The sequence below is a fragment of the Hirsutella rhossiliensis genome (genome assembly GCF_020360975.1).
Source record: "Hirsutella rhossiliensis strain HR02 chromosome Unknown scaffold00001, whole genome shotgun sequence".
Taxonomy (NCBI): domain Eukaryota; kingdom Fungi; phylum Ascomycota; class Sordariomycetes; order Hypocreales; family Ophiocordycipitaceae; genus Hirsutella; species Hirsutella rhossiliensis.
The window spans coordinates 4,169,488-4,191,588 of NW_025408667.1; the positions used below are offsets into that span (position 1 = coordinate 4,169,488).

At 46.3% G+C, this 22,101-nt stretch overlaps 1 protein-coding gene across 1 annotated transcript; it reads right to left on the minus strand.

The window, feature by feature from the left end:
- Positions 1–10,390: 10,390 nt before the first annotated feature.
- HRG_00528 (haloacid dehalogenase-like hydrolase domain-containing protein) lies at positions 10,391–14,331 on the minus strand (the record flags this gene model as incomplete). The annotated part of the gene is made up of 11 exons (XM_044858999.1): positions 10,391–10,399; positions 10,527–10,953; positions 11,007–11,076; positions 11,147–11,241; positions 11,292–11,389; positions 11,448–12,448; positions 12,494–12,557; positions 12,615–13,010; positions 13,068–13,370; positions 13,451–14,230; positions 14,287–14,331. The coding sequence occupies 11 exons, from the start codon at positions 14,329–14,331 to the stop codon at positions 10,391–10,393; spliced, it is 3,288 nt and encodes a 1,095-aa protein (XP_044725399.1).
- Positions 14,332–22,101: the final 7,770 nt, after the last annotated feature.

Below are 22,101 nucleotides of genomic sequence, written 5' to 3' on the forward strand. Positions count from 1 at the left end.
CGTATCCTTAGACATTGAAACCACGGCGCTGCATGGAACCCTGCAGCCTCGGTTGCTCGGATTGGCCAACAATTGTCTCGATTAACTAGCTTCTTTCTTTAATCACTCTAGTACACTTGCGATGTGTTGTTGATATCTTCCATCTTACTGTTCTCATGGCCTCCAGCCGTATTCGTGACCTTGGCAAGAACAAAACACCTGCAACTCAGAGGCAACACGCCAAATTAGCACAAGGCTAGGTTACCTGAGAATAGTCGCTGGCAGAGAATGGCAGTAAAATTGCCAGGCTGGAGGAAGAAGTAGATAGGCTAAGGAGTGGACGAAAGAGAAGAGCCATCCTTAACCCCAATAGACACTTTAATAAGTCTTGCCGAAGCTCTGGCGGCCACTGGAGTTGTCCCTGAAATTGGGAGTCTAAAGAAGACTATTGTGGTGGATACAATTTTGACAGAGGAGGTGGAATCAGAGACGGAGACAGCTTTGGCGATTGAAGTGAAGATACCTAAGCCGCTTCAGCACACCACCAGATTTTATGCCTTTATATTTATTTTTCATTGGAATCTGAGTGGTTCAAAATTCAGGCTTTTAGTGATGTTAGTGTCATTTGTTTGACTGAGCAACAGGGGGGTGGGTGATTCCGTGCTAGCTCCTCTATTCTGCTGGGTTGAAGCTAGTAGCAGGAATCTAAAGTTCTATACTAGAGAAGATTTATCATTGAACCACTCGCCCCCCCGAAATGGTAAATAGTCCAGCCGCCGTTCGGTATTCGCGTTTTCGGAGATAGGTACTGCCTGGGGCTCGAGACACCAAGTATGCACGTATGGTGCACAACGCTGTCATATGACAAGTACAGAGCGTGTTCCATCTTAGTCTGTTGATATAAATATATAAATATCTGCTGGTCCAGACCACCTAATAGCTTGGCTGTAATAGAGCAAGCAAGCTAGGATTGAAGTTTAATAAACTTGTCAAGTCTTGCTATTAAAGTTCCAAGATGAAATCTCAAACTACTTCTGCATTTTTGCTTTGGTTTTTTGCCTTTTTCTTACCAGTCTCTGCTAAATCGGATTCTCTCCCTAATAGCGGCAACCACGATGAACAGCCTGCCAAGAGATTTGTTGTCTGTAAGGTTTTCTCCCCCAACAGCGAGTAAATACTGACCAAGTATATACGCAGCGCGCAGCGCGTGCCCGGGGCTAAACACGCTTGCAAATGAGGGATATCTACCGAGTTCTGGAATAGGGATTACTGCAAGAAGTGCAGTAATAGCATGCTTCCGCGGCTTTGGATTGTCCCCCGAAATATGCGCCTTTATTGTCTTGAATGGCCTACGGAGTGCCGATCTCCCAGCAGCCTCTAGATTTTTATTGCATGACGTCGACAGAAGTACATGGCAAATCCAGCATACCCGAAGTTTGTCACGCGAGGACATCATATCGCCACCCTTCCCTTTTGCGCCGCCTCCTTCTACCTCCCTCTTCCAGCAACGACCCTGGGACGTCGCGCTTGACGCAATGGAAAAGTGTAAGAAGGGGAAGAGGGAAATAATAGACGCCAACTGCTTCGGGAGAGCAAGGGCCGCCCGAGTCAGGGACGTAGGACTCCCCTACGACGAGTCCGCTGCCACTCACGGTGCCATAGAGGCCGCCAGAATTATGCTTGCTTTAGGTGATGAGAATGGCGCAGAACTCAAATACATCGAGTCGGTTTTCGTGCACGAGAAGCTTCCAACGCACCTTGGCTGGAGACCAAAGGCATATTCAGGAGGCATTAATCCAATGCTAGATGCTGCTGCAGAGACACAACGGGCTGATATCATCCTGCGATGTACCACTGGTGGTAGAGTGGCCACAAGATGGGTAAGCTACACTTGAGAGCATTCTAGGATGCACACACTCATCTAACCGATATAATAGGACCTCCTCCACGCATTTACCTCCTTTAAGGGCTTATTTCTGAACGAGAAAGTAAAAATTCTTCTGGACCTTAGTGGCTTTAATAACCGAACTATTTTCAATACATTGGACGAAATTAAGGCGGAAAGACTTCGAGGCCAGTCCCTAGATGACGACGAGGACCCGGACGAGTGCAGCGGCCTATAAGGGACCATGGTTGCCAGAGTGGTAGAAAGGTGAAAGGGGGTTTGGGCAGCTTAATATACAATGCGTTCCGCCTTCATAGACATCTATCCCCTGGTTATTGTCGTATGTACAGGACATACCGAGACGAGTACAGTAGGTATGGGCGCTCGCACATCCATTGCCCCGAGCGACTGAGCCGATAATGGCCTCGGTCGCCGCCGCCCAAGACGAGCGCCGCCACCGCATCTCTCACAGGAACCGCGCCCAGTCGAAAAGGGCAGCAGAAGGGTCGGTATCCGTCACAATACTTCCCATCTCGCGAGCCGGCAGCGCCTTGTATTTCGAAACGTTTTGTTCGAGGTCTTATCGTGCTACAGTGCAGCAGCGATGGACGTTGTGTGCTTATGGGGTCAGGTTAGGGAGGGCCCGTGGCCGTGAATGGCATACTCGTGCTGTAACAAAGTGGAATTTCAAAAGTCTGTATGGTGTATCTAGCTTCCTTGCTAGATGTAATTACTTTTGCTAAGGGCAAGCCCCCCGATTCGAAAACTTGCCATACCCTATTAGGAACCCTCTCGAGATGATTACTCCAGGGCCTGATCATTTATAGCTAGCCTTCTTGATTTTACTTCAAGGATACATAGCTATCTATCCTGAAGTACTTGCATGCAAGCGACTTAATAAGAAAGCTACTGATAAGTATTGCCTTGATTGTGAAATTAAAGTAGTTTAGATAGTGTCGGTAGGTCTCTACACAGGCCTGCGTGCAAATCGCAATGGTATGTGTAATCGTTGATGTCTGTTCTAGAAAGGGGGAAGAGGGGGCAAAGGGCACGGAGCTAGCTATGTGTCCTCCGCTATCCTCAACTGCACACGTGAGAGCGCACGTGACCTATCTAGATGGGTACAATGGATTACTACAATTCCCACACTGGCAACTTTTCTTTTGTGGTTGCAATCGCTGTAACGAGCAGGGAAAGAGAGGGAGAGACCAGCTGCAGTGGTGGCAAAATGTCAACAGGCCCAAAAAGTGGGGCCATAATGAAAAGAGGGAAAAGAGTGTATTGGGGTCAAAGAGGTGAACAGTCGAAGAAGATTTGGAAGACTTGTCGGTGACAGGAACTGTTTGATTGTGTATACCTTGAACGTAGCGCTGATGCTTGAACGTAGCGCTGGTGCTAATCAAATGCGTTGAGTCAACCGTTGTACTTGTGGTCATCGAGGTCTTTGGCTTGGCTCGAAATTGTGCTTCCTCGAGCTTTTCTTCTTTGTGGGCATATGGCTCCTCTAGGGACTACAGGCACATATTGTTATTTGCTCTTGTGTGCCGGCCGGTCCTCGAGGCTCCGTGTGCTGCAGGCTGGGGCTTGTTCTTTGATCCGGGCAGGCGTCCTCTCTGTGGGGTGCGGGGTTTCATGCCGGTCTGGGGTTCTTCTTCTTCCTGGGTAGGGGTCTGAAGGATGTGGAACGTGATCCTTCCGACTGGTGTTTTGAGGGCGATGGAACCAATCGTGAGTGGCTTCGCCGTGTCCAAATGTGATGGTAGCCTGGCCGGAGGTTGAGCTGTCTAGGGCTACAGAGGGTCTTCTCGTTGTAGAGCAATGTACTGAGAGTGACCGGCTGTAGAGACTTTTGCTGCACCTGTGTCAATCATGATGCCTGGGAAATTGTCCACTGAATATTGATCTTCAATGACGAATTGCTAGGCGGGAACAATGGTTTGATCCGTCCGGTAGACTTCTCCATTGTCTAGGGTGATTGTTGGTGCCATTGTCAGGTTCTTCCCATATGTCGTCGGTAGTGAGTTCATCAAGCTCATGACCTTCGTAGTCTATAAGATAGGCTATGAAGTTTGGAGGTTGTATGCCTGTGAATTGACAATGTGCGACATATTGGTCCTTGGCCTCTTGTCGTTCTTCTGCAGAGTGTTTGGTTGACCAGCAACCTTCTTGTCCACAAACAAAGCACTTTTTGGTCCAATTGCGATTGGTGTGGCTAGGGGTGTAGTTGCTATGGCTTGAGGGCCTGTAGCTTCCACGGTTGTAGCCTTGTCCATATCCGCGATTGGGTCGTTGTCCTGAGTATCCGTATCTTCCTCGTACGCGGTTGTTATGGTATCGGCGATCGAGGTAGTACTGATTGTTCGGATTCGTTGGTCCAAATGATCCGTCAGGGCTTTGCAAGTACTGAGGGTTTGTCTGTCGGGCAAGGTGGGTCTCAACGGAAGATCGTAGATCTGCAAAGAGGTCTCGATCTTTGCTGCAGGTTTGAAGAGGGCGTGTTCAAGTTCGGGTACACCACGGCATGCGATGATAAGCGTAGTACGCAGTGGAATGTTTCCTGCGTAGTCAGGGCCAAGGGCTCTCTGACAGAGTTGTAGCTTATCGAAGAGTAGTTGAAGGACTTCGTGGAGGATTTGGAAGCATCTTGGGCACGAATCGAGTTGAAAGTGGTTGTGGTCCAATCTGTATAGTAATGGACATGGTTAACTTCCGTGTCAAAGTGTTGTTTGATGCTGTCGTATGCCTTCCTAAACGTGGTAGTCCATTCGATCTTGTTAATGTAGAACGTTTGTGCTCTTCCAGCGAGGATTCGGGGGAAAAGGGCGTGAAATTGTGACGGTTTCACTTGGATGTTGTAGCAGATACTCATGAAGATTCGGAGTTTCTCATCGAGGAGGTCGTACGGCTCTCCTGTGTAGTTCTGGTCCTTATCCCAGAGCTTCATGAACATATATTGGGTATCTGCGTCAACAGTGGCATTCGGGGTATCATCCGGGGGAAGTTTTGTATATGCGTCGAGATGCATATGCTCGGACGGAGGTTTAGGTGGGGGGTTTTGGGCGGATTGGACGAGTTCGGGGTGCTTGAAGCGGTGGGTTGTCGGATGGGCTGTACGAGAGTTCAAGTTAGGTGCATCTTGGGTCAGAGCGGAAGTCGTGGGAGGTGATGTTGTTATCGGTAGTGCCTCAGTGATGGGTTCCTGGGCAGGTGGCTTCGTTAAGGTCTTAATGGGCTGTTGTTCGTTAAGACTGTAACGGGGTGTTGCTACCGGTGGCGATTGGGGTTCTCGGGGAGAAGTTAGGCATTTGATCCTGTTGCTCGTAACTTATAAGCGGTCGTCCCAATGTCAAAATCCATCTCCATGTACTCTCGTTCTGGCCATGCAGGTCGGTCCTCCACAGTTTGCAACATGATGAATTGGGGTGCAAAAGGGCCATTTTTCCGTCCTGTATAGATGCCACGTCTCCTTAGAAGTAATCTAAGGGCTCTCTTGTAGTCCATATGTACCCGGTTCCATATGTCTTGGTTCCAGCCTTCGAAGTGTTGTTGGAAGTGGTCAAGGATGTCGTCTCCTTCTAGGCGTTCGAATTGGGCATTGGACATGAACCTAGCGGCGTACGTCGTAACTGCGATCTCATCTTCCTCGTCAGGTTTGATGTCTTGTCCCCAAAGGGTAACATCAACTTTATCGAATACGGATGTCTGGATAGCTAGTCCTTGCATCCGTTCGCTCAATTGTTCGAGCTGAGCGCTCTCGTTCGGAGTCGTAGCTCGGTCGGTCGGGGTCATCGTTGATCAAGTGAATGAGACGATGGAGTCGTATCTGGCTGTCGAAATACGTCTTTGTCGGGTCTAGTAACAACTGTTGATCGATGCCTTGCAGCCGATAATAGAAGTCGCTAGGCGATGTGGTCGCACTACTAATCGATGCCTTGCAGCCGATTAATAGCTTGGTAGGTTCTCCCAGATGCCTGGCAGCCTGAGATAGCCACTTAGCACAAATAACCTTCCTCAACCGATGCCTTGCAGCCGATCTTGAAGGTTAGCGATTTGTCTCTTCTTCCTAGCTGTCTGTGATCGACCAAGTCGACCACTGATCAGTGTCGGTAGGTCTCTACAGGCCTGCGTGCAAATCGCAATGGTATGTGTAATCGTTGATGTCTGTTCTAGAAAGGGGGAAGAGGGGGCAAAGGGCACGGAGCTAGCTATGTGTCCTCCGCTATCCTCAACTGCACACGTGAGAGCGCACGTGACCTATCTAGATGGGTACAATGGATTACTACAATTCCCACAGATAGATTATATATAAAAAATTACTTAAAAGAAGCTAATTTCAAGACAATTTGCTATAAGGATGTCCAGCTGCTACTCCGTGGAAGCCCAGAGGGAGGAAGAGATCTTCCAACTATAGAGGTATACTTATGCATATTAAAGGCTAGGAGCAAAGAGAAAACCGATAAGTGACTCCCTAGTATTTATACTGGCCTTAGCTTATATTAGGTTCTCAGACAGACATTCATTTTTATAAGGTTTATGACTTGTTGTTTGATGACATGCTTCATTTTTGGCCCGTATACTTCTCGACCGAGTATTTACAGTAAATATTTAGAAAGTAGATGACTTCTATAGCGTTAGAGTTCCCTCCCCACGACATTCTTTAGGGTTTCATTAGCAGAAGAGCATGTGAGGTAGACCGATACGTCGGCAAGCTGTATCAACAAACGATGAAGCACAGCTGCAGCAAGTTATGTGCCACATCAACGTGGCAACCTACCAAGCCTACACCAATCTGTGAGGTGAGTTCCAGGTGGGAGTTCGACGGCTCAAAGATTACACGGCGCCTTGACGTGGTCTTGGCGCAAGCCGCCAATAACGCACGGTGAAAGTGTGGGCGTCCGCTATCCAGAGCGCGGCTTGGCACCTTGTCAATATCAGCGAACTATTTATTGCCCCAAGCCAGAGCGCGGTTGCAAGCTGAGCCGACTCACGGTGGGGCGAGTCGATGGATGCGGCTGAAGTTGCTCGCTCGGCGGTGACCAAGGCCGTGGACGATGCAGTCGATCAACCGGCCCTGAAGATGGTAGCCCTGCATGCGCCGCCTCTGACGTATTGCCTATGGGCTGTCTGAATCATGCTCCTGGCTCGGAATGTGCTTGTTGGTAAGAGAGCTGAAGCAGGTGAGAGGTCGGAGAGAAGAAAGGGGCTGTCTCGCTCCAGACATTTAGGGCGCATCAGATTTCCCACACCGCCGGAAGCGTTTGTCTTAAAAGGAGTCCACGTCCTCCCACTCGTTTCCCTCCGTCTGAAATACAGCGACGTGTCCTCGCGATACGCCGAATAGGGTGTTGACAATCGAGCTCGACCCTTGCCCACTTCACTGGCCAGGATGCGCGTCCTCGCCACGGCTCTCCTGTCGGCTCTCGTTGGGTAAGGACTCTGGATTCCTGCGCCCCTTTTCTCCATCAATCGCCCTTGGCCGTTGGAGACCCTTGATGCGTTCTCGTTGCTGACGAGCCGAGGATGGCAGAAGCTCCTTGGTAGCGCAGGCAGCCGAGGGTGGCGGCCATCCGCCCTGCCCGACAGTGAAGTCGACGGCCGAAGTGTGCTCGACGTGCGCGGTCAAGGAGTGTCTGGCGTACGAGACCATTTCGTCGCGCGACAACTGCCCGTGGCCGGCGGCGACGTCGACAACAGCGTACGCGTGTGGCGAGAAGCGATGCCCCGCGGGTTGCGCGTCGACGTCGTACGTGACGGTGCCACCGACGAAGCCGGTGAATGCGTGTCCGACAGTGACGTCGACGAGCGCGTGCTCGACGTGCGTCCGGCCTATGTGCGTGATCGTCTCGACGCTCAGCTGTCGGCGAGGATGCCCAACACCTGTGCCGACCGTCACCAACGAGTTCAAGTGTGGCGGGCGGTGCCCTGGGGGTTGTGGCACCTTTTTCAAGCTCAATACGTCGGGCTGTGGGGGAAAGGCGTAGCCTACTGCCATCGAGGAGGGAGGTCCGGGGGGTGATCTCGCCACGCGCTTGTCGAGGAAGCGAGAGAGCGTAGGGCGAGGCCGTGGCTGGGAGTCGTGGGACATTGGTTGCTGGAAGGTGAGGTCTTGACGCCCGATGCTCTATGTGTGTATGTATGGATGGGTCAATGGTGGTGTCAGCCCGTCAACGATGATGCCGTCTTGGATTGTTGCCGTGGTCTTACTCTCAAGTTGGACAATGTGGAAGGGATTGAGTAAAGCAGGACGGACGGACGGTTGCGCAAGAACTTTGCTCTTATCGAGGAGCCAACCGCGGTGAGTGTGAGGGCGAGGAGGCGCAAGCCGAGACGCAACTTTGTCCCCAGGACAAGTAGGGAGGGACATGATGAGACTGACGCTTTCTCTTTCGTATAGATAACCTGACCCAGGAAAATAGAACCGTCTGAACAACTGATGAACAAGCAAATTCCGCACACATCTAATGCGTACTGTACATTTGTAAAGGAAGAGATACTGTAACTGTCCGCCCACCATTCTCCACACCGCGTCCTTTTTTGTGATCCATACGAGACATGCCCTCTGTTGATTGTGACACTACCGTAGTATTTATCTCAAAAAATCAAGTCGGCCTGTGACAACGGCCTGGGCGTCCGTTGGGATAAAGCAAACTACGTACAAGGACTATATCATGTCAAAGCCCACTTCTTTATGGGGCGCCCTGCTGCCTAGACAGCCTCAGTTAGATATTCAGGGGAGACTGGGGTAAGGGGCGGATCTCGTTAATCAGGTAAAGCAAACTACCAAGTTATCCGTATGGCGAAATGAATAGCTCGAACGTGGAAACGGGACCGCTTCGAGACTCTTCCTCTCGGGGCGAATATATATACATTTCATATAAATGGCAGGCCAGAAACTTCTGAAGCCGATATCATGTTACCTGTTAGAGCCGTGGACAAGGCTCAAAATATCCTTCAGAAACCCCCACGGCATCTATAGGTCGCCACAAGTTGGTTCCTGTGCATGAGCTCAGCGGGCGGACTAATCCGTACACTGCGGCGCATTGCACATCACATCGACTATTGCACCGAAGAAGAGAGTAGCCGCTGTTATGAAGGAATACATTGAGTGCAACCCATGAAGCAAAACCGGGATCTATGGGATGACGATTCAAGGATTAACCTCTAAGCGGGTCTACATGAAGTCCCTGGAGCTGTGTCTCTGACCAATCGTCACAACAAGGAAAGCAGGATACGATACTAGAAATTGCCTTGACGTCTCTAATATAAGATAACTTCAAGTAGTGGAAGAGAGCCACTGCCTCACAGCTCAACTTTACCACCCCTCCATTACTTTAACGCACACTTCAAAGCTTGTCTGCAGCGCAGTTCTCGGCAGATTCCTCTCATCCATCAAACTCTTGTCATGTAGCGTAAACTCCAGACGGCCAAACCACGTCGCCAGCAGACACGCAAGCTCAGCCTGCGCGAAGCGAACTGCCATGCAACTCTGCGGCCTGTGCATGAAGGGTATAGAGGCGTAGATGCTGGTAGCACCGCCGCTCGCCCGCTTTTCCGTATCTGCAGGACACTCCTTTTCGGCTACCAGCCAGCGCTCGGGCTTGAACTCGCCGGCATCGTCACCCCGGAGCATAGCGTCTACGCTGGTGCCGAATGTTGCCACCTTGATGGCCCTCCCTCGGGGGATCGCTTGACCTTGGATCGTGATATCGCATGCCGCCTCCCGTGATGTTATCCCCACGCTGTATTTTCTGAGCATCTCCTTGCACACGGCGTTTAAGTTATCCGTTACGACTTTCAGCGATCGAGATTTACGTTTGTTGAATGTGCTGCATTTTTATTCCCTCGGGACATGCGGTGAGTAACAAGTTATAAGGAAGCAAAACGTCACTTTCGCATTTTATCTAGATATAAGCCACTAAAGGGAAGCTGGCGCGCTATAATACTAATGCACCCTGTGAATTCAATCTCGTAGATGGCGTTATACAACGACTTTTTAGCATCAAGGCAGCCACAGGACTGTAAGAAGAAAAACTTTTTACTGTCGTTTTAGACAGACGAGAATGAACATGGTTACTCTTGCCTTTCATTTTCAGCCCCTGCGAGAAAGACGGTGTCACAGTCGACCACGTGTTAGACCGAATCTCGCGCCACCGTAGCCACCCACTATGGCAACAGGAAAATCGTCAATGTGTCTAAGAGCGTCTTGAATACGTGCTCCTATTTCAGCCAGCCACGGCATTGTGGGATGGGTTGAGAAGTAGGGATGCTGAATCGGGGGGTCGAAATTCTGGTCATCGCCATGGTGTGGTGATGTTGGTGATGAGCATCACCTTTCAGTGGTGTGAGCTCGCGAGTTGCAAATACAAGACGGATGCGGCACGGGTAGTTGCGAATGTAGCCGATACACATTTGCTTGGGTCCAATCACGCCGCTCTCAACATTGAGATTGTTCGTCGCCGTCTAACAAACTCACACCAGTCGGCAACATACCGGCATCCTCATCTGGCCAGCCCGCCACACCACCCGCTACCAGTCCTGCCATAATGACAGCCGGCCCACACACGGAGCTCTGCCGAGATCGATGCTGACCCCCCGTGTGCCTTTGTAGTAGGGGGGCTCTCTCGTCCGCCTCTGCACCATCCCGGCGCAGCCCTCCGCATACCCCCGAGATTGCCCGGTCGCCAATCTCGGATCGCAGGCGCTGTAGTCTCGAGCTACGAGGTTGCCTGATTGTAAGAAGTTCACAGCGAACACGCCTCAGAGCCATCGGCCATTGGATCTCGTCTGTAGGTGCAGCCGTTCGATCTCCCTGCGGCGTATCACTTCTTCCATGTCGCTTGCGGTCAAAGAGGCGTTTGATCGACTCATCCGGAATTAAGCGCAGAACCATCGCCACAGGCATGCAAAGGACGCCAAGGATAAGCGATATGGCCCATTCCTTGGCGGAAAGCTGTGTTGCCGAGAGAGCACTTCCGCCAAAGGTTATGATGAGAAACTGACCCGCAGCAATAGCCACAATAATGGCGATAAAATACGGGTTCATCGTAATACCTTGGAAGACGTTGAACTTATTGTCGAGGCGGCGATTGCTGTTCAAGAGTCAACTTGTACTGATCTGTAGATGAGATATCCAGCAACCTACTTGTAGAGATTAAAAAACTGCATCCAGACGTAAGCGTTGAAGATCAGTGTTTCCAGCGTTTCCATCTCCTCTGGCCGTATCAACCCAAGACTCCGAGCACCTCCGAGGTTCAAGAACAGAATAACGACAAGCTGATATACCGATTGGCCGATAATCAACTTCCATCCGGTTGTAGATATTAATGGTGCGGATTTTCTTTCGGGCTTTCTTTCGAGAACGGTTGCGCTTGGTAGGTCTGTCGCCAGAGCCAGAGCAGCGAAAGTATCCATGATAAGATTAACCCACAGCAATTGAACTGGTGTTAAGATGGACTCCTCTTTATCACTGATGATGGCAGACACAAAGGTAACTGTGACTGCTGTGATGTTCACGGTGAGTTGGAACTACAAGTTTCGTTTCGTTAGTTTCGGTTTTGTCATGTCCCGCACAAAGCAGACTTGCGTTCAGAAACTTCTTGACCGCATCATTGACAGTGCGTCCCCATTCGATCACCTTGACAATGGAGGAGAAGTTGTCATCCATCAAGACTATCGATGAGGCCTCTTTAGCAATATCAGTCCCGGAGAGTCCCATCGAAAACCCGACGTCGGCAGCCCTCAAGGCCGGCCCATCGTTGGTGCCATCGCCAGTCACGGCCACGGTTTCGCCGAGTTCCTTCAAACGCTTCACCAGCAACTGTTTGTCTTCCGGGCTTGATCTGGCTAGCACTTGAAGACGCGACAGGATTCGATCCATCTCTGTGTCCGAGAGTTGTCTGAACGCTGGGCCTTCAAGAACGATGCCATGGTCGGTCAGAATTCCACATTGACTCGCAATTGCCCGGGCCGTCCGAACATTGTCGCCCGTCACCATCCTCACGAACACGCCGGCGCCCTGGCATCTGGCAACGGCATCTGCGACCCCTGGTCTCAGCGAATCCTGAATGCCCAGCACCCCCAGCAACGTCATGTCGGCCAGGATCTGCTCGACTGGGACGCCGTCTGGTGGATATCCAAAGGGCGGCCAACAAGATGTGTCTTTGTATGCGAACCCGAGGACTCGTAACGAATGGGAGGCGTACTCTCCGATGGTTCCTAGCAGTACATCGCGCCGCTCCTCGGTCAAGCTGACGCCTTGCCCCAGCGGAGATGCAGCCTGGGGTATGACCCGACTGCAATACTCCAGGAGCACTTCCGGCGCTCCCTTCACGTATATGCGGTACTTGCTGTCCGGGAGCCTCGTCACAGTGGCCATGCATTTTCTGGTGGAATCGAACGGGTAAACCTCCACCACCTCAGCGTTTGCGCGCTCCTGCTGAAGTGGCTGCATGCCAAGCCAGTCCTTGGCAAACAGAAGCAGACTGGCCTCCGTCTTAGAGCCGATGAAAGCGATGCTCCCGTCTTCGTCCCCTTCGAAGGCGGTGGAATTGATGGCGATGGATTTCAGCATGGCGTCGCGCACATCTGGCGCAAGTGACGAACACAACTTCGCAGCCGACGAGACTTCGCCATCCGAAGCAGCGACCGGCAGCGCTCCGCCCAGGAGGGCGTCGTGTTCGGAAGCGGCCGTGTTCTGTAGCGGCCGGCCGCTCGGTCCTTGATCCCCCTCGTCAGAGAACCGGCTGTTCACGCCGAGAACCCCCCGCGTGACCCTCATCTTGTTCATCGTGAGCGTCCCCGTCTTGTCGCAGCACACAGTCGTAGCGTTCCCCATGGTCTCACACGCTGCAAGAATCCTCACGAGGTTATTGTCCTTGAGCATTCGCGTGACCGCAATGGACAGCGCCAGCGTGACAGCCAGCGGCAACCCTTCAGGGACCGCGATGACGACAATGGTGATTGAGACGATGAAGATGCGGAGAAACGTCTGCAATAGCTCGAAAGGCGAGCTATCGCTTGTTGGAATGGTGAAAATAAGCTTGATAGTGAGGACCAGGAACAAAACTGTGGCAACAGCCACTCCGCTTATCGCGATCTTGTCTGCCACGCCGCTTAGCTTCTCTTGCAACGGTGTGGCATCTGGCCGCTCCGATAAACTTAGATGAAGCCTGCCACGGGTGCTGTTTATGCCAACGGCGGTTACCAGGTAAGTGCCGGTCCCTTCTAAGATCTTGCTCCCCGAGATGATAAACGGGTCGAGACCGTTGGCGTCCCTGCCCTTCCTTAGGTCCGTCAGGGCCTTTGCCGCCGGCGTCTTCTTGATCTGCTCGGATTCGCCGGTCATGGAAGATTCGTCGGCGTGAATGGCGTGTCCCGCTATCAGGATCCCGTCCGCCGGAACGAGGTCGCCAGGGTTCAGCTGGAGAACGTCCCCTGCGAGGATGTCAAATACCGAAATCTCAGTAGGCTTGCCGGAGCGAATCGCTACTACCGCCCGCTGCTCTTTCTAAAGTAGGTTAGCACTTTGCTTCACGATGTAAGTTAGATATAAGCAACAACCGAGTCGTAAACTGAATGCTGCCCTACCTTCTTGTTTAGCCGAGCAAACTGCCGTTCTTTCTGGTAGTCGTTCGCGGCACCGGTGACGACGACAATCATGACGGCCGCCATGATGGTGACTCCATCTACCCACTCGACGCGCGGCTGCCCCGGTGCATGCGGCTGGCCAAAGGACTGGTACATACCCACGGACAGCGAGATGGCGGCAACAACGGAAAGCAGTATTAGCACCCTGTCGCTTAGCGCCAGGATCATGAGATCGAATATGCCCCTCAGTTTCTTGTCCGGGATCCGGTTCGTCCCGAACACGGCCTTTCTGGCCTTGAGCACATCGCACACGTCGTTAGCCTGCGGCGCCGAGCCGATAACGTCGTTGGGCCGCGACTCGCCCGAGCCCAAGCCGGCATCAAGATCCGTCCGTAGGCCGCGAGATAGGCCGGCAGGCCCGCCCACAGCTTCCAGATCGGCCATGCTCTTGGAGCTAACCATGTCCGCTAGGATCTCGGGCAAGAACGGAAATCCGCTGGACATGTCGTCCTGCCGGGCGCCGGCTAGGTTCTCATGGCTGGGGATGCTCGACAGCGTGGTGTTCAGGGATGCCGCGCGGGATCTCTCGACAGTGGAGGCGTCTGGCGTCATGCCGGTGGCCGTCGAGCCGCCGTAGGAGGACGGCGAGAATACGGCGGCGCCGGCAGGGTCTTGGACGAAAGCTGCCGGGGACACGCAGGCACGCTCTTGCGGGGAGTTGTGCTCTGTCAAAGGTTGGGCAACATTGTTCTCGGCGTCAGGAGTACCCTGGGAGCCGTCCTGCGGCATGTGTGAGATGGTACTTGTCGGCGCTCACGGTCGCTGGATAGACTGACAGCGGGATCGACGGTTATGGTGGGAGGTCTCTGCGGCGAGAACATGAGGCCGCCGACAGGCGCGCAGATGCGAGCCCGAGGGACGGTGGTGGCTGTTAAGAAAGGGACGGAGATGCTCAGACGGCCATGTGCCGGTGACTGCAGAGCATGGTCTGGACGTGGCGTTGTTTTGAAGTCTCGAATCTCAACCCGGAGCGAGCACTCGTGGTTAGCCTTGGCCGCTCGCAGCTATAAGGACCCCGGACCGCCAACAGCCCCCGCAACAGCCCCTACACCAGCCTAAGGCCGCCCAGCAGCCTAAGGCCACCTAAGGAAGCCTCGAAGCGAGCTCGTGGGCTAAGGTTGCCGTAAAGAAGGCGCCTAAGGCCCCGGCTAAGGCCCCGGCTAAGGCTCCGGCTAAGGCCCCGGCTAAGGCCCTAGCTAAGAGGAACGTAAAGGAGGACTTCTAACTTATCCTAAAGCTAAAGAAGGGATTGCTAACGCCGACTATTAGCCCTATTACTCTTCGCAACGAGCTTAATAAGGCTATAGGGTGTCACGACCCTGGGCGCCAGCGTAGAGCCGCCAGCGCAGAACCTCACCAGTGTCACGTGCCCAAGCAGCATCACGTGCCCACGCGCGACCTCGTGTCTATATAAGGGCCCGCTCGGTCGTGTAGTCTAGTCTTCCTTTCTTGCTCCTTAGCTTTGAGTCTTTGTTCATAGTGCCAATACATCTTTATAGCCGTCAAGGCTCGTATGTGCCTGGCCGTAACATAGGGAAACTAGCTATATTAGCTCTATTAACTTTAAATAGAGGTTATATAGTTATAATAATAAAGGCCTCTTATATAGTAAAGAAGCTTCTAAAGTAGCGTGATAAGTAGTCCCTATACCTTAAGAGGCTACCTATTAAATTAGCCGACCTTCCTACTAGCTAGACTAAGCTAGTAGCCCGGAGCGTCCCTAACCTCTTAGAGACCCCTATCCTTAATATCTTCGCCGTAGAAGCTAAGACTTTTAGTAGGATCGATATCCTAGGGCAGCTTAGGTAGCTAGGCACCCTAGGCCTAACGTAGAAGGTAGGATCCGTCGTCTTTATAGGCCCTTCGGAGGCTATAGGGGCCGAATACTAAAATAAAAAGCCTTTATATAGTAGGTCTATAAATTTAAGTTAAGGCTTATAAGGAATATACTATACGTATATAGTACTATAGGTGCCTTTCCTTTAGCTATAACCCCCGGACCTACCGGCAGCTTATTAGGTATGCCTTTTACCTAGAAAAGTACTTAACTAAGGACTATAACTACCCTAGCTATAAGGCTAGCTATAGCGGGTCTTACTTTAAGGTCTAATACTATAATTATAAGGGAGAGTACCTTATAACTAATAAAGTATAATACGGAGTCTATAAGGGAATAACTAATACTTAATAGCCTTAGCCCCCTTATACTTATAAGGCCCCCGAGGCCCCTTAGGCCCCCTAGGCCTAACTATAACCTTAATAATATTATATAGTATAATACTAATAAGTAAGAAATAGTAAACCTATCGATCTTAAAGTAAGCCTTAGAAATAAGAGCGGACCTTATCTTATTATAAGAGCCCTACCTCTATAAGATCGATAATAGCTATATCCTTATATAGTATCTAGCCTATAATATTATAACCTTTATCCTTTCTACTAACTTTCCTAAGCTTACTAGGAGGCCTAGGGTTATAGCTTATAAGAGGAAGGAAGCTTAGATAGAAGCTAGCCTTAGCTTCGACCTCTTTTATAACCCTAATATATAGGCTATAAGGGTAAAAGGTACCGAGCCGTTTACCTTTATTAACCTATATAATAAAAAAGATATTAAAGGGGCCTTAGCTAGCTAAGGCTAGTAAGGGCCCCTTATAATAAAAAGGCTACTACTAATAGCTTAACTCCTATAGTAGCCCTTCTTACTAATAAAGGACTTTAACTTATACTACCCTTATTAGAACCCTTTTATAGAACCCTTTAAGGCTTATAAAGTAGAAGCTTTTATTAGCTAGCTCGACTACTATAAAGCTTCCTTACTAATAGACCTTAAGGTAGCTATAGAAGGCACCTATTAAAGGAGAGGCTTAAAAAGGGCCTTAGTTATAGACCTTACTTTTTATAGCCCCTTTAAGTAGCTAACCTAAGCTAACTTTTACTTCCTAGAGGCTATAAGCTTAGACTATAAGCTTATAGCTTTTAAAGCTAGCTTAAGGGGCCTTAATAGGCTCTTACTAGTCTAAAGGTATATAAGTAATAGCGGAATTTTAGGAAATTAAGGAATTACGTAGGACTATATAATAGAAGGGAAGAAGGAATATAGGGTAGGATTTTTAACGGGATTTATTAGTAGTATATTAGTATATAGAAGAGGTATCAAAGTTTTTAATAATTCTATCTCTATCTACTAGTAGATATACTGCCTTATATAGATAATTATAGCTAAATAAAAGAACCTTTCAGAACTAGATTTAGGCTGCCGTATAGCCCTAAGACTAAGGAATTTAGTAATACCTCGAGTATAGCTAAAGGTGTCTTAGTTCTATTAATATTCGTGTTTAAAGGAGGTTAGTTATATAGGTATTTTTTAGAGGTCTTAGCTAGTATTTTAAGCTAGCTCTATTCCTTTAATTCCTAATTATATAATAATAGGTAACCCGTTTAATATATAATAATATAAAAAAGAATAAGCGATTCTTACTTTATAAAATAAGATTTTACCTATAATTAATATACTACTTATTAGCTTATATAATTAGGAGAGTATATTATAGCTACTTTTTTTATAATAGGAAAACACCGTTCCTTATAACTAGCTAGGCCTACTACCTATAACTATAGGAAAGTAAACTAAAAGGTCTTTTTAGAATACTTAGCTAAGAAGGAATAGGGCCTCCTTATATCTATAGAGAGGGCTATAAAAAGAAACGACTTAAAAGGGATAGCTTCCCTTTTAATAAGAACCCTTATAGAGGCCTTAAACGTAGCGATACTAAAAAAGAGGCCTTATAAAGGATCTAAGCCCTAGTAGACCGACGAGCTAACCTTCTTTTAGAAAGCCCTAAGCTTAGCCTAATGGGCTTATAGGCTAGCCTAGGATAAGGAGAGCTAAAAGAGCTTTATAAAGGCCTAAAATAGCTTTAAGTATACTATTAAGGCTACTAAAAAGCAATACTAAGAGAGCTTCTTAATAGAAGTAGTAGGAAAGAATATCTTTATAGCCTTTTCTTATACTAAAGCTAAAGCTAACCCTACCCTTCTTAGTATCTTATATAAAAAAGAAAGGATAGAGGTAAAAGTTAATACTTTTATAGAAATATATAAGGCCTTCCTAACGACCTTTTTTCTAACCCTAGACCCTAGCCCTAGCCCCCCCCTAGCCCCCTTTAGAGCCTAGAAAAAGAAGAGCCTCTAGGCTATATAAGTAGTAAGGGCACGGCTAAGTAGGACTAGCTAAAGCTAAAGAACCCTAAGATTAAGAAGGCTATTTTTAGCTCTTTTAATAGGAAAGCCCTTAGCCCGGACTCCCTTAGCTTCCTCCCTATCTAATATATATATAAAGCTATCCTTATAGTCTTTAATAAAGCCTATAAAGCCCTATTTAACTAAGGATACTACCTTAAGGCGTAGAAGGAAGCTATAGAAATTATACTTCCTAAGTAAAATAAGTAAGAATATACTATCCTTAAGGCTTATAGGGTAATAAGTCTACTTAACTACTTAGGAAAGCTCCTTAAAAAGCTATACGCTACCTAGTTTAACGGGGGCATCTATACCCTAAGGAATATATATAGCCCGCGTAGTAGAGTCCTTAGTAGGGTCCTTAGTAGGATCCTTAGTAGAGTCTCTAGCTAGCCCTCTTCTTAATTAGATAATCCCTTAGCCCTTATTTATCTAAGGAAGAAGGAGGGAAAATTCGGTCTATAAAAGAGGTCTTTTTTCCTCCTTAGCTAGTAGATATTATTAGCATTATCTTCTTTTATTATCTTCTTCCTTTTATCTTCTTTTATATCCTCTTTTGCTAATATACCCTTTTTTTAGCCCTCTTTGCCTTTGCCTTGCCCTACTTAGTGCTTTCTCTTTTCCTTCGTTCCCCTTAGACCCCCTCGTCCTTCGGTATCTAGCTGCTGCTATTACCGTTAGCGTAGGTATGTCTTTAGGTGTATACCGTAGCTACTATTAAACTAGCTAAGCTATTTAGCTAATAAAGCCGGGCTTTTAAACCCTATATAGCTAAGGGGATAAAAATAGCGGTTAGCTATAGATATAGCCTTCCTCCTTCTATACTATATTTAAAAGAAGTAAGAGTTTAATAAGAAAGCTATTATTAATACCCTCTTATTAAATATAAAGGGCGCCTTTAATTTTATATCGAAGGAATAGCTTATAAGGGTCCTAAGGGACTTAAACCTCCCTAAGGCCCTTATAAGCTAGGTAGACTACTTCTTACTAAAAGGAAGATATTATATAATAGCTAGGTAGGGCGGAATAAGTCGGCCTAGGTAAGGGGCTCGAGGTAGAAGAAAGAGAGATATAAAGGGAGACGGTACGAGATATAAGGAAAACGTAGCTAAAGAGCGACTATAGTTAGATTAAGAGGGAGAAAAGAAGAGAATCTCTCCTTCTCTTAGCTAGATAATCTACCTAAGGGAAAGATATTACGTAATATATTACGTAATATAGTACGTAATTTTTATCCTATAATAGAAGATCTAGCTAGCCTTTAAGGGGTAAATCTAGGCCTTTATAGACCTAGTAATAAGGGTGCCTTAAGGGTCTTTTATTAGCTTTATTTTATTCCTCTTATATATAAGGGGGATACTAGCGGCTAAGGGGTACTAGCTATCCTATATAGATAACTTTAGTATCTCTTTAACGTTAACCTCGGCTAAGAAGAACGTTTAGTAGCTAGAAGCGATAGCTACTAACCTATTTAAATAAGCTAAGGACTAAGGAGTCTACTTTAACCCCTTAAAAATAGAACTTATTTACTTTAGTAGGTAAAGGTAGCTTATTTTAAAGGGTATAATAGTAAGAGTATTACGGGACACCCTATAGTCGATAATCTAGGTACCTATAACGATATCTACTTCCCTTAAGGAAGTTACCCCTAACTTATTAAGGCTCCCCGCGGAAGAAGGAACCTAGAAGCTACCGGGTAAACTCTAGGAAATTACCTAGAAATCTTAGAAATAATAACTAAGCGGATTATATAGATATTTTACGGAGATTTCCCTTAAGGATATATTATATAAGGAATATACTATAATTTCCTAAGTAATAATAGTTCCTTAAGGACTATACTAATATTTCCTTAAGAAGTTACTATAAGAATATAGTAGGGAAATTATAGAGAAATACTTATACTTACTTAGGGAAAATACTAAGAAATACCGTTAATACGCTATACTACTATTATATAATTATAAGGTTAAGATATTACTTAGTTTAAGCCTTAAGTAAGGTCTTACGCTCGCTATAGTATATATAAAGGATAAAGAACCCGCTAGATCTTAGGCGGGTAAAGAAGAATATAGATAGTTATTATTACTCTTACTTTAACTTATAAGACTAGTAGCTAGTCTATATTTAACGCGCGTAATAACGTATAGTAGCTAGTCTATATAATACGTTTAATTATATATAGTAGCTAGTCTATTTAATTACTTATTAGACTTATACTAGATCTAGGTAAATAGTAAGGTTAATATACTAGCCTTATACTAAGGGACTAGTATATAATAAATAGTAGTAATTCTAATTCCCTTAACTATTTATTCTCCTAAAGTCTATATCTAGTAAAATAGAAGATAAAGAATAAGGAAAGGAATAAGTTAACCTCGACCTATAAACCCTAATATCTTTTTAAGAAGAAAGCTCCTACTCGCGTACTAATAAATACTAGCTTCTTAATTTCTTTTTATAAAAGAAATACTTAGGGAACTTTAGATAGAGGTAGAACTTTAATATATTAAAGCTTAAGTATTATAGAGCTTTTATTAGCGGTTAGAAAGATACTTATTTCTAGGATATTTCCTATTAAGTACCTATAAAAATAAAAGATAGCTAGATCGCTTACCTTAGTAGTAAGAATAACGCTTAGAGGAATTAAGAGCGGAACTTTTATAATATAACTTATTAGCCTACCTAGCTAATCGTTAAGGCCTATAAGAACGAATTAATAACCTAGAATACGTTTTAATAATAAGGTAATATTAGCTATAAGTAATAGAGCCGTATAGAAATCGGTATAGTATAGCTTCCCTTACCTTACCTTAACTACCTTTATTAAAAGAATAAAGCCCTAGAAGTTCGCTAAGAAGTTCGTTAAACTATAACGAATAAAATAAGAAAGAACCTTTAAATAATACTACCCTTAGCAGTACGTTCGTAATAATAACCTTAGTAAACTAGCTAGTAAGTCTAATTATAGAAGAAGCTCTTATAAGACTACTAGTAAAAGCTATAGTAAGAGAAACTAAGGATAATACTACTATAAACCCTCCTTAAGCACCCTTAGTATATATTAAACTAAAAGATATAAGGAAGTTTAACCCCGCTAGCCCCTTTAATATAACGTTTAACGTCCTTAAAGAAACTAAGAAAACGATTATATATAGAAGCGTTAATCGATTTATCGATTCCTTAAAATAGGTAGCTATCCGCGGACTAGAATACGCTAATAAACTAGCGATACTAATCCCTAGCTTACTCCGCGGAACCGCTATCGAATAGTATTCTAGCGATCTTAGCGAATCCGACTAAGCTATACTTTATACCTTAGACTAAGGATATACCGCCTAGTATACTAAACTATAAAAACGCTTCGCTATCTAGCTAAAAGTAGCTTTAAGATCGTTATAAATAAAATAATTTACTACCTTAAATATTATAAATAGAGCTAACTTTTATAAATAGATATTAAAGCTCCGCTAAAAAGTAAAAGTAGTACTATACTTAAAAGAGCACCTTACTATACTAGTCTATTAATAACTAAACGTATTACTATAAGAATTATTCCGCCGACCTATTAGTTTAGAATTATTCGACACTTAGATTAATAACTATAAGTAACTTATCTTATAGTTAAAAACTAAGCTAATAGTAGGGTTATAAGGAAAGATAAGTAATATAGTAAAAGGACGTATATAAGGCGGGTTATACGAAACTAAGAATAAGACTATAGTAAACTCTACCCTATCTATAGCTAAACTAACTAGTTAGAAACCCTAGGAATAAGGATTATTTTAATAGAAAGGAAATATAATAACTATATTAAGATAGAATAATCTATACTAGGTAGATATAGGCCTAGTAATAAACTAGTTAACTAGTCCTTAAACCGGACTATAGCCTTATAATTCGAAACTAAAGGAGGGCTTTTAAGAAAACCTAATTATTATTAACCTTACTTATTAGCTTTAAGCGGTACTAACTAACGACTAGGGCGGGATCTATCTTTCCTAGGAAATATAAAACTAGATCCTATTTACCTAGGATAAAGGGCTAGAAGATAGTAATATTACCGCCGATATAAGAGAAGAAACTAAAGAAATAAAAGATAAGATCCTATTTATTCCTAATATAATAAAAGTAGAACCTATAAGACCGAGCCGTTTACTTAGAATACTAAGGAACTAGCTAACTATAAGAGCGGCGCTATAAACCGAAATATTAGATCTATTAAAGCCGTCCTAGTTTATATACGCTTAGATATCTATCTTTAGAACTAAAGGCTTAAACTAGCTATTAAACGTATATATAGACTTTAGTATAGCCTACTTTATAATTAAGGAAGACTAGCTTAACTACTT